Below are 16,516 nucleotides of genomic sequence, written 5' to 3'. Positions count from 1 at the left end.
ACACTTCCCAGCATAACCTGTTAGTGACAGTATGGTATATTTTTCTGGGTAAAAAGCAGTGTCTCAAAACATAAATGCTGATTTTTACTGATTATACTCACATTCTAAAACTAGAGTTACATTAATTCCACTGTCAGAGCTGTAATCTAAATGAAAAATCTGTCATCTGTCATGTGATTCTTGTTATCTGTAGTGAATTCTTAAAGGTCGCAAAGAAAAAATGTTTGCCAATGAGGGAGCCTGTCTTCATGCTGAGGTATAATTGTGGATTAATGTTAACTTCCTTATTTCTTCTACTCATTTCCGTTCCGCTCCCATTTTTGGCATTTAGTCTTCATCTGCATTTGTGTTTCAGCTGCAGATGTCCTAATAGCTGCTCTCTAATTCAGTCAGACATGAAAAGAAAACCCTTGCAGAGCTTCTGAGCTGCCATTACTCTCTTTTGCACTCCTCCACAAAAGGATTCTCAGCACCAGTCCTGCCAGTGTATTTGTTATGGACTAGAATAAAAAGCCTCCATCATATGAATCCAACCTGAAAAACATAAAAAGCAATGTTTTTTGTACTGGCCAGTTCCGCCCCCACACACTGTCTCAAATGAATCACACAGACCTTTGTTTACCATCTGAATTTCTGCTTCTCCAAGACTTGTCCCTTTGTCCACTGCAGATGAATTGACGTCACTAGAAAATTCATAATGCACATAGTTCATTAATATATGCATCTACTACTGTGTTTATCATTGGGTTATTCTTTTTAAGATGCTCTGTCCAGATTTTGTGTCATCAAAATGATGTTTTCACTCACTAAATTTGCACATTTATACCCATATTTACTAGCTTGCCTTGTAGTTTTCTTTTACTCAGCCTTTGTTGGTGCTTTGCTGCATTTCCTGACTCTACAGTCACTTGTAAATATGGAATTGTGTTAAACAATGGCAGGACTGTGTATAAAGGGTGCCTTTATGTGTGTGTGTGTGCGTATGTAGCAAACAAAACATGGCTAATATATGATCAAAAACTCAACTAAGTAACATTAATATCACATGATGCTTTGTGTGTCCAGACACGCCATCCCAGAGGGTCCAGTTCATCTTGGGAACAGAGGACGATGACCTTGAGCACGTCCCCCATGACCTTTTCACTGAGCTGGACGAGCTGTCGTTCAGAGACGGCAGTGCCACTGAATGGAAGGAGACTGCCAGGTTAGTAGTCACCAGGATATTCAGAAATGTCTTCCTAATTCTCACAAGCCGTTTCTTTTTAGGAACTTGGAGTTTCATTTTGAAGTTGTAGCTGACTTGGCTTGCATTTCTGAACTCGTTCCCTTCCGATAAAACTCTGTAGTAAAGTGACAGATTTAGAGCATGACTCACTAAGTTTGCAATGTTGCAGTGTGAGCTCTGAAGAGTGAGATTTGAACTTGTGACAGGAAAAAATGATTGCTGGAGAATATTAGCTGGAACAGCATGTCCTTGAATTAGTTTTTTAATTTCATATAATTTGTCAATGAAAACAAACCCCATATTTTGTGTCTTTTCTACAGATGGCTGAAGTTTGAGGAAGATGTGGAAGATGGTGGGGAGAGGTGGAGTAAGCCTTACGTGGCTACTTTGTCACTACACAGTTTATTTGAATTGCGTAGCTGTATACTCAATGGCACTGTCATGCTGGATATGAGGGCTAACACTATTGAGGATATTGCAGGTACAGTTTACGACCTAAAATCACATCTTAACACATATTTCTAACGGAATAATAAATACTGTAGATGAATATTAAAATACTTATCAGTGTTTCACACCCATGGGTGGTCCTGTTTTTTTTTTTGTGACTCAGACATGGTGATAGACAGCATGGTGGCTTCGGGACAGCTAAATGAGGATCTGCGCGAGAAGGTGCGGGAAGCCATGCTGAAGAAACACCACCACCAGAATGAGAGAAAGCTCAGCAATCGCATCCCTCTGGTGCGCTCCTTTGCTGACATAGGCAAGAAACACTCTGACCCACTCTTGCTTGAAAGAAACGGTGAGATTCTCTGATGCACTCGCATTTCTTTTTCCTCCACTTGTTTCACCACTGGGGAACTGTTCCTAAAATTTCACTGTTCAAATCCCTCCAAGCCGGCATAGAGGGTGGATGGTAAAAGTGAGTAAAGTCTAGCAAGTGATCTACACCAAAGCAGTTGGCTCCAACAGTGAAAGAGAAATCTGGGTGCTCATGACTGTGCTAACCTGTATGCCTGGCCTGTCTTTGGGGTTTGAATTAATGTTTTAATTTTTAGGTGAAACTCGTGAGAGATTGCTTTACCTGCAACTGGAACCAGCATTGTGTGCGTTTTGATTGGGCATGGCCACAGTGGTGTTAATGTCAAGTGTGCATTTTAAGATCTTGGGTGCCAGTTTGAAGTTTGAAGAATGAAAGAACAACACATTTTCCTCTTCTGTGTCTGTGGTGCTTGTTGGTTTGCACTGTCATGTCATCCAACCTGAAATGCTACCATGAAAGGTCAGATTTATTAGCTGCTGATGGTATTAGTTGTGGTGTGAAAGTTGTGTGTCCAGTGCTGATTGAGTATGGTTCTGTGAGTTATCTCTAGTAGAGCACACATGTTTGCTTGTAGTGCACTGACATCACGCTAACTCATTTTCTCCTGCATGCAAGACTATCTGAAGTTCGACCCGTTGGCTCAGTTCAGTCACACTGTGTGATCGGTTTGTTTGGAGTTGAATAAGAAGAGTTGTTTGACCCTTGCGTAACCTCCCACATGCCTCACGGAATCATTCTTAGTGCCCCCTACCATGCTTTTCACCCACGTTTCTGCAAGCACCAAGCTCCCTAACAGCACCTCTGCCGCCCTCTTGCTGCCACACCTTCTTGGCCGTGTCTCCTCCAGATACCATCGTTGTGATGTGGCTCCTTCTTCATATGTTTTTTTCTCTCTGCTCCATCCCTTATCCTTTTCCTCCTTTCCCCCTGTTCTCTCTCCCCCCTCCTGTTCTCCTCCTTTTTTGCCATTGTCTCCTCTGTTAGGAGAGGGCCTATCCTCTTCACGTCTCTCTCTCCACAAGCAAGGGGCATCTTCCTCTCTCTCCAACCTGTCCCAAAGGCGAGAGTCCAGAATCTCCGTCCTGCTCAACCAACTCCTACCCTCTTCTTCCTCCAACTCTGGGCTCAACCCAGGCCACTCGCCCCTCACCACCCCACAAAATACCCCCACTTTCTTCCGACGTTCCTCCCAAAGCGCACCAAGCTCCGGCCTCGGCCACCAAGGTATCCCAGAGGTGGTGGTATCGCCTCCCGAGGATGATGACCCACAAAACTCCACAGAAGATGAGGCAGCATCGCCACAGCTCGGCCGGCCAGCATCCCCGGCATCCGAGGGCCTCGAGCTGCTGCCCTTAGAAGGCAAATATCTGTGTAGCCTGCCAGTGTGAGTCACGGCTTGAACAGAGAAAACTAGCACTGGCATGAAAGCTCTGCTTCACGTTAAACTTCCAAAGCTCCAATCATGTGGCCATCTCATTAATAACCCACAACAGGGTTCCTTCCAACTGCATTTATCCACAGTTGTTGACACCACTCTTCTCTGCCTCATGATTCTTGCTTCTGTTCCTTCCTCTGTTTTCTACTAATGATCTTGCTGCCCTAAACTCTTTATTGCCCAGTTTTCCATTCAAACATCTCAATATCCCTAATATTCTCAAGACATCCCAAAGCATCAATGTCTTGCTGGTCCCTGAGCCAATTTACACCTTTTTTATTGCATGGCTCCCTTCAAAATGTTTTGGTCTGTCTGTCCTTTTTTCCCCCCTCATATATCATCATGTTTTTCTGGGATGTTTTATTCCTATGTTTAGCTTCTCTGACATGTCCTCACATGTACAGTAAGACCTGTTAAAATTGACATTTGGTACTGATCTGATTAGTCTGAGGCAAATATAGCTATAAAACAAATGTATAATAGAGTCGCTCAGCATACATGTACATAACAATAATAATAATACTACAATTAAAATGAATATGGTATATTCATTTTGGTTGAGTTGTACAGAGGAATATACTCATCAGGAAAATGCTATTTGCAGCACAGTTGGATTTCTTTTCTAGTGAAATGTAGAATAATGTAAAGTATTGTTTTTTTTAATGAGTGTCCAGCACCAACGTGGTTGGCACAAGAAATTTACTAGTGTTATCTGAGCTTCCATGAGACATGGTCAGGTGGATTACTGGTGTGTTGTTATTTGAGGCAGTAGAACAACTATTTATCAACTGACATGGTATCAGGATAGTACAACGTAGCACATTTACACTAGTTACACTAGTTTGCAGTATTTAAGTAGTGCTTTTTTGACAAATTGTCGCAGCTTATTGGTGTTTTATGCAGACAAGTTCTATATCTGTCTGGCAAATCCACTATTGTAGTAGTAATAGTAGGATCCAAGGTGCTGGTTAATTTTGCTATTAAGCGAATGGGAGATGGTACCTCCAAAATACAACCATGGCAAACACAGTCTAGAGTCAGTGTTTGCATCATTAAAATACTGCAGGAAACCCCTTTTTTTTTCTGGAAACCCAGCACTGCTCTTGTTTTACTTGCTGAAATTATTTTCTCACGTCGTTAATTTGGACTACTGGCTGCTGTTTATTTTTAGTCAGTCTGCTGTTCACTCACAGCACTCCCATTATGTTCAGGGCAGCCTGAGTGCATTAGGGCCCTTTTGAGGGATTGCAAACTCACCTAATATTTACAATAAATTATTGATGATGGATTGGGTTTGTGCGTTTGACACTTATCTGTCCCATACAAGCTCAGATAATCCTATCTGTTTAAATGATCATGCTTTTGGTTAAAAGTATGATGTAGGTGTAACATTATTATCTTCAGGCACCAATGCCTTTTTTTTCTATTATCTATTCTATTGAATAAACACTTTTACCTGATTACGAGAGTAGAGAAGGAACTGTGTGTCAGCAGCACAACTAAATGTAATACTGAGACCATAGTGGATGTGTTAGTACTTTATGTACCATCACACTGGCAACTAAAGTGACTTTGTTCTAAGCAAACCAAGCCTGGTTAGTTTATTATTAGACCGTGTTTGCTTGTTTGTTTCACTCTGGGAATGGCTCCATTTCAAAGTATAGGTCATTAGAAACCGTGATCGCTTGGCAGGAGTTGAATCTGAAAGGTTGGGGTGGTCTTATTACAGCTGACAAGCTTCTGTAATTGTAACCCGTCTAGGAAAATATGCAGTATTTCTCAAGAGCCGAACATCTTGGCATCTGTGTGTGGGTTTTTCGGAGGGAGGTTTCAAGCCTTTGTCATTACGCTCTTAATAATATGCAGTGGTAGGTTGTAAAAACAACTCTTGTATAATATTGAGCTAAAATAGCTAACCGTTTATTAAACAGACATGGTATTTGACGGTATGAGGAGGAATTTGTCTGGCTGCTAGTCATAGTTGTTTCACAGGTTTCAAACAGTAATGCAGTGACATATTGCAGATGTTTTTCCAGCACTTTTTTTTCCCATCTTTGGTATACTTATTTGGAGTTAAGAAACTGTAGATCACCAAGTTCAATACATAACAACCATACGGCTGCAAGACCGGAATACACAGCATAAATGAATACTCTTTACTTTTATTACAATTGCTCCAGTGCTGCAGGCTCCACATAAGAGTCATAAAAACTGCATTTTACATTTACAGTTGTTTGGTTTATGGTCGAGCACTGTAACGCTAGTGTTCAATGGGTCAGGATGATGGTGCATTCCAGGGCTTAGCCTTTTTAAATGAAGTTTGTTTGTGGACACACCATGAATAATCCTTCCCTTATTCCAAGAGGCTTTGTCAGGTATGTGAGCAATCATGCTCCTGTTCAGCAATCACAACTACCCAGAATCCACAGGGGTTACAGTTCAAGGGTATGGCTGATTATATGTAGATGGGATTGTGGCATAGTTTGTTTGCTTAAAGATGAAATGGTTAGATGTGTCGTAATTAAACTCTTGAAAATACTGAAAACCTAGTAAAAGAAGCGTGCCTTCAGAATTTCAGAGAATAGTTTTCCTAAGCTATTCTTTGATCCAGTACATTACTCCCTCATTTCACCTCCTGCTCTCATGTCACCTCAAGTGCTAGCGTTTCCTGTGTCTGGTATGGCTCAAATCACATAAGCAGCGTTGACGTATGTCGGCAAATGCCATAAATTCAACACTTTTGCTGAAGTCTGAGTGTGGTGAATTGTCAGGCATGTCAAACATAAGCTCTCACTTTTAGCTCAAAGCCGACATGAATTTAAACTAAGCAGGACCGACTTAATCACCGGAGTATTGAGCTCAACAGTCTTGAGCTCAGTGAGCAAAAGCACTGTCAATTACAGTATATCATGTTCTCCAGAGACGTTTTGGAGCTATTTACATAATCACCACATGTAGCCTTTAAAAGCTGTGTTGTAAGAAATGAGTGAAATTGCAGGCAGATAAAAAATGTAAACTGTTTATTATGTCAAACCTGTTTTATATAATGTAAATGATTAGTTTGATCACCTCTGTTTTGTGTCTCTGTTAGCTACTGTATACAGTGGGTCTCAATGTCTGTAATCTTTGTTTCAGTTAGTAGTGGTTGGTCCAGAGTGCAGTTTACCAGTACCAGACTCAAATTTGATAAAATATTGTATACACTGACCTGAGACATGGAGGAATTAGCTGAAAATCCAAGGTCGATTAAAAAGTGAAAAGGGACAGGTATCACATAAATAAACATTATAAATACACTCTTTTCAACTCAGGCACTGAACAAACATTTTACAAATCTTAGGTCGAACAGTCAAAACAATTACATTATTGCCCAATCCCACCCGAATAACACGTCACATTTTATAATGCATTTTGTGCTGAACTACACCGGTTTTTCTTCACTTCTCACCTCCCACATCCTGTAGACACTGTCAAACACTGCTGTGTCTCTCTCCCCATGTTCCTCCCAGGATCACTGGTGTCTCCGCACTCTGTCCCAACCAACCTGGACGGCAATAAGGCGATGGAGAGGAGGCCATCCAAAGTAGGGGTCAGTAGAGAAGGCAGCAGTGTCGACTTCAGCAAGGTAACCTCATCGCAGTACTGAGCACAGAAACAGTCCAGTCCATGGTGGAGGGGCACATGACCAAGTCCATCTGTGTTTTTCTTAAATTTTTGGACTTTCACACTGGCCTGTGTTGAAAAGCACCTTTTTTGCAAGCCACCACCACATAGCCACCATCAGCCATTTTTCTTTTGGGCTCAGCCTTTCTTGTAATGGATTTAAAAAATGATCCTCAAAAGTCATAGCTTCATGTAGTTATGTAACATTGTTTAGCTTTGTAAATACCTCCCTCTCATGGCTGCCATCCATCCTACCATTTTGCTGATCCTAATCTGTTAAATAAAATGGCAGGCTGCCATAAGTCGCTGTCATTACAAAACCATCTGTTAAGACTGAGGAAAAAACAATAAAGTGCAGTGTTCGTATGAGTCAGACAATACAAGAGAGGGTTGAAGGCCCATTATTTTATTATCAGGGAAAATGAAATTAAATAGCTTGTCTACTCAGATCTGTAATCAGCATTTTACATATGTTTAAGAACTATATGCAGGGAAAATGGCTACAATGGACACTCTTTGCTCAGTGCTTTGCAGTTCTTCATAGACCTACTAACCTCCCTTATCTCATTTGTTATCATGGTTTACTGAAAACCTGCTGCTGCCATCGCTTACATTCCCACGTCTCCATCTCTGTTACTAGTCTGAATTTCCCCTCTAACTGCCCACATGTTTGTCTATGTTTGTGCTTTGATTCACGATCAGTGTTTGTCACCACGTTCCTCAATTTCATCACTTCTTTCGGTTTCAGGTGGACATGAATTTCATGAAAAAGATCCCTCCTGGTGCTGAAGCGTCCAACGTACTGGTGGGAGAAGTGGACTTCCTGGAGAAGCCCATAATTGCCTTTGTACGACTGTCCCCTGCAGTCCTTATCACAGGCCTCACAGAGGTGCCTGTTCCTACGAGGTACGTTCATTCGGAATTGAATGATAAAATAAAGACGTTGTTACACTTTGGCATTTAAATTAGACACATTTGTAAAATTCCTTGCGACAGTTCTGCAATGTGCCACCAAAGACAGGCTAGCATGTCAGTGCCAGAAAAACCCAGCTTTGTTTTAGGTAAACACAATACATAATGAGCACGTGTCTTGTTTAAAGGTTTCTTTTCCTGCTCTTGGGTCCTCATGGCAAGGGTCCACAGTATCATGAAATTGGCAGGTCAATGGCCACACTTATGACGGATGAGGTGAGAGCAGCAAATTAGTGTTTTATCCAAGAACATCACTGGATTACATTATTTTAAAGAGGCATTGAATTAATAATACACATTTTGTAGATTTTCCACGATGTGGCATACAAAGCCAAAGACCGAACGGATCTCCTCTCTGGGATAGATGAGTTCCTTGACCAAGTGACTGTCCTGCCCCCTGGAGAATGGGATCCAACAATTCGCATTGAGCCCCCCAAAAATGTCCCATCTCAGGTAGTGGTTTTTTCTTCTTCAGAGATTGTGTGCATAAAATGTTTGTAGTTTTTATTTTAAATTTAAAGGTCCAGTGTGTAACATTTAATGTGTTCTGAACAAACGAAGACTGACATTGTTTCCGGTCTTTGAAGGCCACTGTTGTTCCCTGATGTGCTTGGGAAAGAAAGGGGTGAAAGGAGGAGTCCTGCATTTGTTGCAGTTGACTATCTCACCATTAGATGTCACTGATTCTTACACACTGGACCTTAAATGTATCTTATGTTCTTTTGACATATGAATGTCACTTAATTTGCCACATAAAAGAAATGTATAGAATGTGCTTGGTTGTTATTGGTCTTTTCAAGCTGCTATTAACCAATAACCAGTGTAACGACGAGGTTTGGTCCTGGAACCAGTAATCTAGAAGCTACCATTGTCTCAATCTATTTTTGTCATTGTGTACATACTGCATTATGACTACATTATACTAAAATGTACTTATATGTACAGATGAAGAGGAAGAGACCACCAAAGCTCAACGGGACTGCGTCTCCAGCTGGACAGCAGGAAAAGGAGGAGGACCATCATGCAGGACCTGAACTGCAGAGGACGGGAAGGTGAGTTAAAACAAAAATTCAAAATCATCACTTCTAAAGCAAATGGAACTTTACTTACTCTCCTAATTTAGATCACTCATGTTGACAAGGAACTATTGAATAGTAATTAAAGTGTTTCCTAGTGGAAGTTCATTAGTCACAAGTGAATTTGTTTAATCTGTCATGTTCATTATGCCTAATGTTTACAAGAGCTGCTGGAAAAGGGTAATTAAAGAGACTAAAGACCTCATTTTATCATCTTTAGTCATACTTTTATTGGGTTACTATAATGAAAATGATGATGAAATAATTCACACGACGTTATAAAAGCGTTTTTAAAGAATGTTTGGGTTGTTTATGAAGTTGCTGACACATAGTTCAATCAATCAAATTTGAAATGTTGAATATTCTTGGCTAAATATTTCTGTGTTTGTGCAGATTGAGCTCGCTTGTACTCAGTGGGGCTCAGATGCTGACATTTATGCATTGCTCACACTGGGTCTCTAGAGCCTTGGCCACACAGTGAGGACAATGTGTTTATTTGAAACATCAGCCAGACACACACTCTGCTCAAACACGTCAGCCGGGAAGTGCTGTATTATTTACATATTCACGCTCTTTTTCACAACGTCTATGAGGGAGCTACTCACACACAGAGGAGTCTGAGGAGGAATGAGATGCTTATGTAATGAAAGCTATCAGAGCTGGGGCTTAATAAAGAGAAAAAGACATTAGAGGTTGTGGAGGCAGAGAATGGAGTTTTTTCAAAGGTGCCAGGTCAAAAAAAAATGAAAGAAGACCTCACAGAGTAAGAAAGAAAAAGAGAAACAAAAAGATGTACGAAGTGAGAAATGGATTTCAAAAAATAGAATGTCTCAGAGGTAGACGACTTGTGGGTATGTTTTTGTGCAGGAGGGTTGTACAAACTTTTGTGTTTTGTCTCCACGCCATTTCGTTCAGTTCATGTCGTGATCCAGATGTGAACTTGATGGATTGTTAGGGCTGAGATTTCTATCCACAACATAAAAAAACACCGTCACCAAAATAAAAATCGTATGAACAAGCAAGGAGAGCAACAGGAATGAACTCTTAAGTATAAGAATTTGCATGGTCCTACGTTTCAGAGATCACTAATAGATTCACAGTATTTTATTTTAAATTATATTTTTGTTGAGTTACCATACCACTGTTATTGTGCAGTATTACTGTGCTCTCCTACTCTGAACACGAAACATTGAAATCTACCTCCTACTCCTCAGGATATTTGGAGGTTTGATCTTAGATATCAAGCGGAAGGTGCCGTTTTACTGGAGCGACATCAGGGACTCGTTCAGTCTGCAGTGTCTAGCTTCCATCCTTTTCCTCTACTGCGCCTGCATGTCGCCTGTCATCACATTCGGTGGTCTGCTTGGGGAGGCAACAAAAGGCAACATAGTAAGTCGCACATTGAACATTTATCCACGCTTACATGCACATGTGGGACAGAGTAAAATGCAGATTTGATCATTAAATTTGCATGGTGGACACCCTTGTTATTGACATCACTACTGTTTACAAAGAATAAACATTTGTTACATGTTTTTTTTTTATTATTTATTGTGACAGACAAATTCATTGTAATCTTTCACACAATTCAGCATTCTAATCATTTGAATTTCACTGTGAGGTTTTCATTCACTGGCCCAAAAAGAATGTGATGATGATTTATCCATGCACTAATCCATTATCAGACTGTGGGCTATTCTATATGGTATCCCTCTCTCTTTATTACTGTCCTTACTAAGCCGTGCTCTGTTGTCTGTGTGCTGGTGTGTGTGATGTGTCTGAGTAAACTGGGCAGGCTCGAGCTTCACAGAGATATGGCTTTGGACAAGTCAGCAGAGTGGAAACATTCAAACAGTTTATCCAGCTTCTCAGACGCGGCCCTGTGTCTGTTTCAGTTTAGCTCCGTGTTCTGGTTGGGGGTCTTGTCCTCATCGCTCTCTCTTTTCTCCTTCAGCCCTTCCCTCTGTGTTCTCCGTTGTGTGGTTTCTTCTCCCTTATCCTCTTTTTCTCATTCCTTTATGCCCTCCCTCTCCTCTGTGTCTGCAGAGTGCCATAGAGTCTCTATTTGGGGCATCGATGACAGGGGTGGCATATTCCCTCTTCGCAGGCCAGCCCCTCACAATTCTTGGCAGCACAGGGCCTGTTTTAGTGTTTGAGAAGATCCTCTTCAAGTTCTGCAAGTATGTCCAAGCAAAATATTAGTCTAAAAAAATAGTCAAGAGTTTTAATAATCTTAGTTACCAAATTGCATAATATGTGCAGCCATTTTCTTCCATGTCACCTTTGTCTTTCTTTTCCCTAGAGACTACCACCTGTCCTACCTGCCGCTGCGAACCAGCATTGGTCTGTGGACGGCCTTCATGTGTCTGGTCCTAGTGGCTACAGATGCTAGCTCCCTAGTCTGCTACATCACCAGATTCACAGAGGAGGCCTTCGCCGCCCTCATCTGCATCATCTTCATCTACGAGGCTCTGGAGAAGCTGTTCCATCTGGGAGAATACTACGCTGTCAACATGCACAACGACTTGGACAATCTTACCCTCTATTCGTGAGTACTGAGATATCGGCAACTTCTTGTATTTATACATATACATACATTTTCAGTTAACTAAGTCAGACAAGAAAACCAAGAGAACACATAATTTCTTCTACTATATAGTTTAATTCTGGAAATACAGTATATTGCTGTGATATGACGTAGTAATCCATTATAATCTCTTTAACTGACACTTTTATAACACACTTGAGGTCGGGATGTTATGATAAGTAAAGGCAACACGAATAGCATCTCATTAATCTAAACACATTCATCTTGTTCCTGACATCCGTATGACTTGTGCTGTTCCACAGAGCTGAACTGAAGATGACTCCTCCTTTTCAAAATTATAAATTTAGAATCAGCTGATGCAAGCGGCCTCATTAGACAACTTTCAAATGAGCATTAAAATGTTTTTATTTCTCCTCGGATCCGGGTACAGGAATGGGATTCCTGAGGTGTTTCAGTCTGGGTATAAGACCCTACATATCACATAGAGTGTGCACTTCTATGAGTTTTTAAATCATATATTTTTAGCTACTGATTGTGGTAACTGAGTTACTTCGTCTCCACACGACTGCTGCCTTCGATATATTGGACCATATCGCTCCAATTTCACGTCTCAACCGCTGTATGGACATTAAAGATGCAGTCTTGGACTGGTTTAGCTTCTCCACCTCTCCACTATGCAAAATGATTCACACACTGTCCAATCACTTGATGACATTAAGGCGCCCTGCGATGGACTGGCGAACTGTCCAGGGTGTAACCCCCCCCCGTGACCCTCCTGTGAAGATTAAGCGGTAGATAATGGATGGATGGTGTTAAACTTCTTGTGTTTCAATTATAAAAAACTTAAGTGTCCAAGTGGAGCTCCTGACCCACCCACCGACCTTGGCTCCTTGGCTCCTTTTGTGATATCTACTGTTACCAATCTCAGGATTAAAAATAGAATGTGATTATTAGCTCAGTCCTAAAAAGGCAAATGGCTAAGATAAAGTCTCTACTGTCACGACAAGACTTACAACCTGCCTGAACTATTGTAATGCCCTTTAGGTTGGGGTTAGCCAGGCCTCCCTTTCTTGCCTTCAGCATGTCCAGAATGCCGCTGCTCGCCTTTTAACAAGGACACACAGGTGTGAGCACATTTCTGGCCTCCCTCCACTGGCACCCAGTGTGTTACATAATTTAATTTAATATCTTCTCCTTTTTTTTTGTTGACAAAATGTCTTGGTGGTCTTGGTCCCCATGTTCCTTCACAGTCTCTAAGATGAACAGATCAGCTGCTCGTGGTGGTTCCGAAAGTGAGACTGAAGCTCAGGGGATCGGGTTTTCACGGTTGAGGCCCCCAAATTGTGGAATGCCCGGCCTAATTAGACGTCAGGCACTGTTTTATGTCTTGACTTATTTATATTTGTTTACGTTTTTTGCGACTGTACAGCACTTTGGTCAACCGTTGTTGCTTTATAAAAAAATTGGATTGGATATTCTAATCATTTATCCTCTGGTCTTAGGTGTGAGTGCTCTCCACCAACAAATGCCTCAGATCTACTGAGGCAGAAGTGGAATGAGACGGGATACAGCGAAGATTCTATCCCGTGGAGCAGCCTCAGTGTTTCGGTGAGGCGAGCACACAGTAACCTACTCACAGTCACATGTAAAAGATCTATATGAGGATCAGTGTCACACAGATTTAGTAAAGCACATGAACATTACAGTACTTCTACCACTGCCATTCACCATTATTAAGCTGCCATGTGCTTTCCTTAATATAACTGGAACAACCTTAATACTCATTTGATGTTTTCTCTTTTTCTGTAGACGTGTAAAGTTCTTCATGGGGAGTTTGTGGGTCCAGCCTGTGGTCAACATGGGCCCTACATCCCAGATGTTCTCTTTTGGTCTATAATCCTTTTCTTCACCACCTTCTTCTTGTCTTCCTTCCTTAAACAATTCAAGACTGAGAGATATTTTCCCACCAGGGTGAGATTCTTGTGCTTTTGTGGTGCGATGTGTAAAATAGCAACAGGTATAATTTAAAACAGTTTACTGCAATCCTAATTCAAAATGTGACTGTGACCTGTCAATCAGGATTGAGGGATCGAAAGTGAGAGTGTGTCCGTTTTAGAGCAGCAACAGACAACACGGCAGCAAGGAAATATGATGTGAGGAGAGGCAAAAATAAATCTGTAAAAACATTATGTACGGTAAATATTAACAGTCAAAGAGAGAGAGTGTTAGAAGAAATCATTCACACCAGCTCCACCTTCCTCTCTGCTTTCAACAGTCTGTAGTTTAACACGTGTCCACTGTGTCCTCTAGTAGAGACGTTTTTGAGAGGTGTAGTGAGGTTTTTTTAGGCTTGGTGCTGTGCATCACTTTTGACTCATAGCTGCAGCTGCTGTGTAGAGATTTATTGCATTATTGAGTGGGTGACACAACAGACCAACACATGAAAATAAATGAAAATAGTTTTTGCGCCATAACCCGTTATCAGTGAAGCCAGTATTTCAATTCAACATGTTTCCTTAATCTCTGATGACTTTTTTTCCCCTTACATTTCTGTGCTTGTACATTTGTATCGGTCTAGATAAAATCCTCTCACGCTGTGTAAATGTGTACATTGTGTCCATCATTAGTGTTGGAGAGCAGTCTCACATACAGAAAAAGAAAGATCTTGTTTCATCCTCCCACACAGTACCAGCTACTCTGTTATCACTTGGTGTTCTGTGTAGGCAGGTGTTGCCATTGTCTGAACTATTATGCTGCTACTGTTGACACACTTGTAATTATTAGGATAGGATATAATTTGAAGCCAAACAGCAGTTTAAAGTGATCATGCATGCTCATTTTAAGTGCATTAATAATATGCCTTTGTTTGTAGGTACGTTCCACTATCAGCGACTTTGCTGTATTTATAACCATCATGATCATGGTATTGGTGGACTATCTAATGGGCATCCCGTCTCCTAAACTGAATGTTCCTGATCGTTTTGAGGTAGGGACTTAATCCTATAAATACTTGCATCTCATGTGGTACATGTACTAAACGTAGCACATGTCTGATTTTTTGCCTGCAGCCCACTTCAAAGAACCGAGGCTGGCTTATAGGCCCATTAGGAGAAAACCCCTGGTGGACAATGCTGGTTGCAGCACTTCCTGCCCTGCTCTGCACCATCCTCATCTTTATGGACCAGCAGATCACTGCAGTCATCATAAATCGCAAGGAGCACAAACTCACGGTCAGACTTGGCTATGGAGATTTACTTGTGGTGATGAATACTGTTGGTTACGTAACACCCCGTGCGTCATACCTAATGTTAATGCCTCTCCAGTAGTGCAAACTGCAGCTGTTGTCTATCTATCGATCAGTCAATCAAACCTTTTACACAGCACTTTTCATACAAGGCAATACAACTTTATGCAAGTTTGTTTTTAAAAATAGAGGCCTCACCGAATAAATCAAGCTGGTTTTTGATTCTTTAAAAACACTCAAACTGATTAATTGATTATCAAAATAGTTAAATATCAATTAATTAATAGCTGCCCTTGCATTTGACCTACTTTAAATATTGCAAAAATCTGTACTGCTCCTTGATTCTCCTGCTCCTTCAAAGGTAAATTTAGTCCACCTTAAAATCCCCAAGTATTTGTAAGCCATTTAAATTGCTCTTGTCTTGCGTTTTACTATTTGACTTGAAGTGCTTTTACTCCACAGGGACGAACATGACTCATCACGGCAGCGTCTACAGCTCTAAAATGGCTCTTGGTTTATTGTGTGTGTCCTACAGAAAGGCTGTGGCTATCACCTTGACTTGCTGATAGTGGCAGTGATGTTGGGTGTGTGTTCCATTATGGGCTTGCCGTGGTTTGTGGCTGCAACCGTCCTCTCCATCTCTCACGTTAATAGCCTGAAAGTGGAGTCGGGCTGCTCCGCTCCTGGAGAGCAGCCCAAGTTTCTGGGCATCCGAGAGCAGCGGGTCACTGGATTCATGATCTTTGTCCTCATGGGTTGTTCGGTTTTCATGACTTCAGTGCTGAAGGTGAGATTGTGTGATCACCGGAACAAATATCTAATGTATAATTATATTTAATATGTGGAAATGTTCTTGGCTGCCATGTTCTTATTCTCTTTTTCATACTGGTGTGTGTAAATTATTCATTTGAAACTGTTGTAATTCCATGTTACTTCTGCTCTTTGCAGTTCATTCCTATGCCAGTGTTGTATGGAGTCTTTCTCTACATGGGTGTCTCCTCCCTCAAAGGAATTCAAGTAAGACTCTATCTATTCTGCAGGTCTTTGCAGACAGTACGACCTCCAGCTCTGAACAGATGAGCAGTCATGAGCTATTAGTAAAGAATAAGTTTGGCCCCTTTTAAATCAGTACCTAGTTACCCCTCATTTTTCCCAGTCTCCTTTCAGCCTTTCTTATCTCCCTCACTGAGTCTCTCTCTCCTTGTTTCCTCTGTAGTTCTTTGACAGAATCAAACTGTTTGGCATGCCTGCAAAGCACCAGCCTGATCTGATCTATCTTCGCTACGTGCCGCTGTGGAAGGTTCATATCTTCACCCTGGTGCAGCTCACCTGTCTGGTGCTGCTCTGGGTCATCAAGGCCTCCGCAGCAGCTGTCGTGTTTCCCATGATGGTAAAGACCTCAGTGACTCAGTTCATCACTTCACTATAGCGACAAAGAGACACAGAAGCAGATACAATTTCACCCACTCACTTTTTGTGTGATATGCATTTGCATTACCAGAATAATTTTACGATATATAAACGATATTG

The 16,516-nt window shown here is 41.3% G+C and overlaps 1 protein-coding gene across 9 annotated transcripts in view; it reads left to right on the top strand.

The window, feature by feature from the left end:
• Positions 1-16,516, top strand: part of LOC131447307 (sodium bicarbonate cotransporter 3-like) — a 34,788-nt gene that overhangs the window by 13,689 nt on the left and 4,583 nt on the right. For 4 of the 9 annotated variants that reach the window (XM_058619004.1, XM_058619001.1, XM_058619003.1 and 1 more), the window contains exons 4-22: positions 1,066-1,204; positions 1,546-1,706; positions 1,839-2,027; positions 3,033-3,407; positions 6,993-7,108; positions 7,895-8,052; positions 8,247-8,334; positions 8,425-8,571; positions 9,064-9,170; positions 10,409-10,583; positions 11,241-11,374; positions 11,497-11,742; positions 13,245-13,350; positions 13,552-13,713; positions 14,615-14,728; positions 14,811-14,972; positions 15,522-15,773; positions 15,935-16,003; positions 16,203-16,376. In XM_058619004.1, the coding sequence (XP_058474987.1) occupies positions 1,066-1,204; positions 1,546-1,706; positions 1,839-2,027; positions 3,033-3,407; positions 6,993-7,108; positions 7,895-8,052; positions 8,247-8,334; positions 8,425-8,571; positions 9,064-9,170; positions 10,409-10,583; positions 11,241-11,374; positions 11,497-11,742; positions 13,245-13,350; positions 13,552-13,713; positions 14,615-14,728; positions 14,811-14,972; positions 15,522-15,773; positions 15,935-16,003; positions 16,203-16,376 (3,074 nt within the window). The remainder of the gene's footprint in view (positions 1-1,065; positions 1,205-1,545; positions 1,707-1,838; positions 2,028-3,032; positions 3,408-6,992; positions 7,109-7,894; positions 8,053-8,246; positions 8,335-8,424; positions 8,572-9,063; positions 9,171-10,408; positions 10,584-11,240; positions 11,375-11,496; positions 11,743-13,244; positions 13,351-13,551; positions 13,714-14,614; positions 14,729-14,810; positions 14,973-15,521; positions 15,774-15,934; positions 16,004-16,202; positions 16,377-16,516) is intronic. The other 5 variants (XM_058619005.1, XM_058619009.1, XM_058619006.1 and 2 more) reach the window with 4 other exon arrangements.

The sequence above is a fragment of the Solea solea genome, chromosome 20, assembly GCF_958295425.1.
Source record: "Solea solea chromosome 20, fSolSol10.1, whole genome shotgun sequence".
NCBI lineage: Eukaryota > Metazoa > Chordata > Actinopteri > Pleuronectiformes > Soleidae > Solea > Solea solea.
This window is presented reverse-complemented; position numbering and strand designations above follow the sequence as displayed.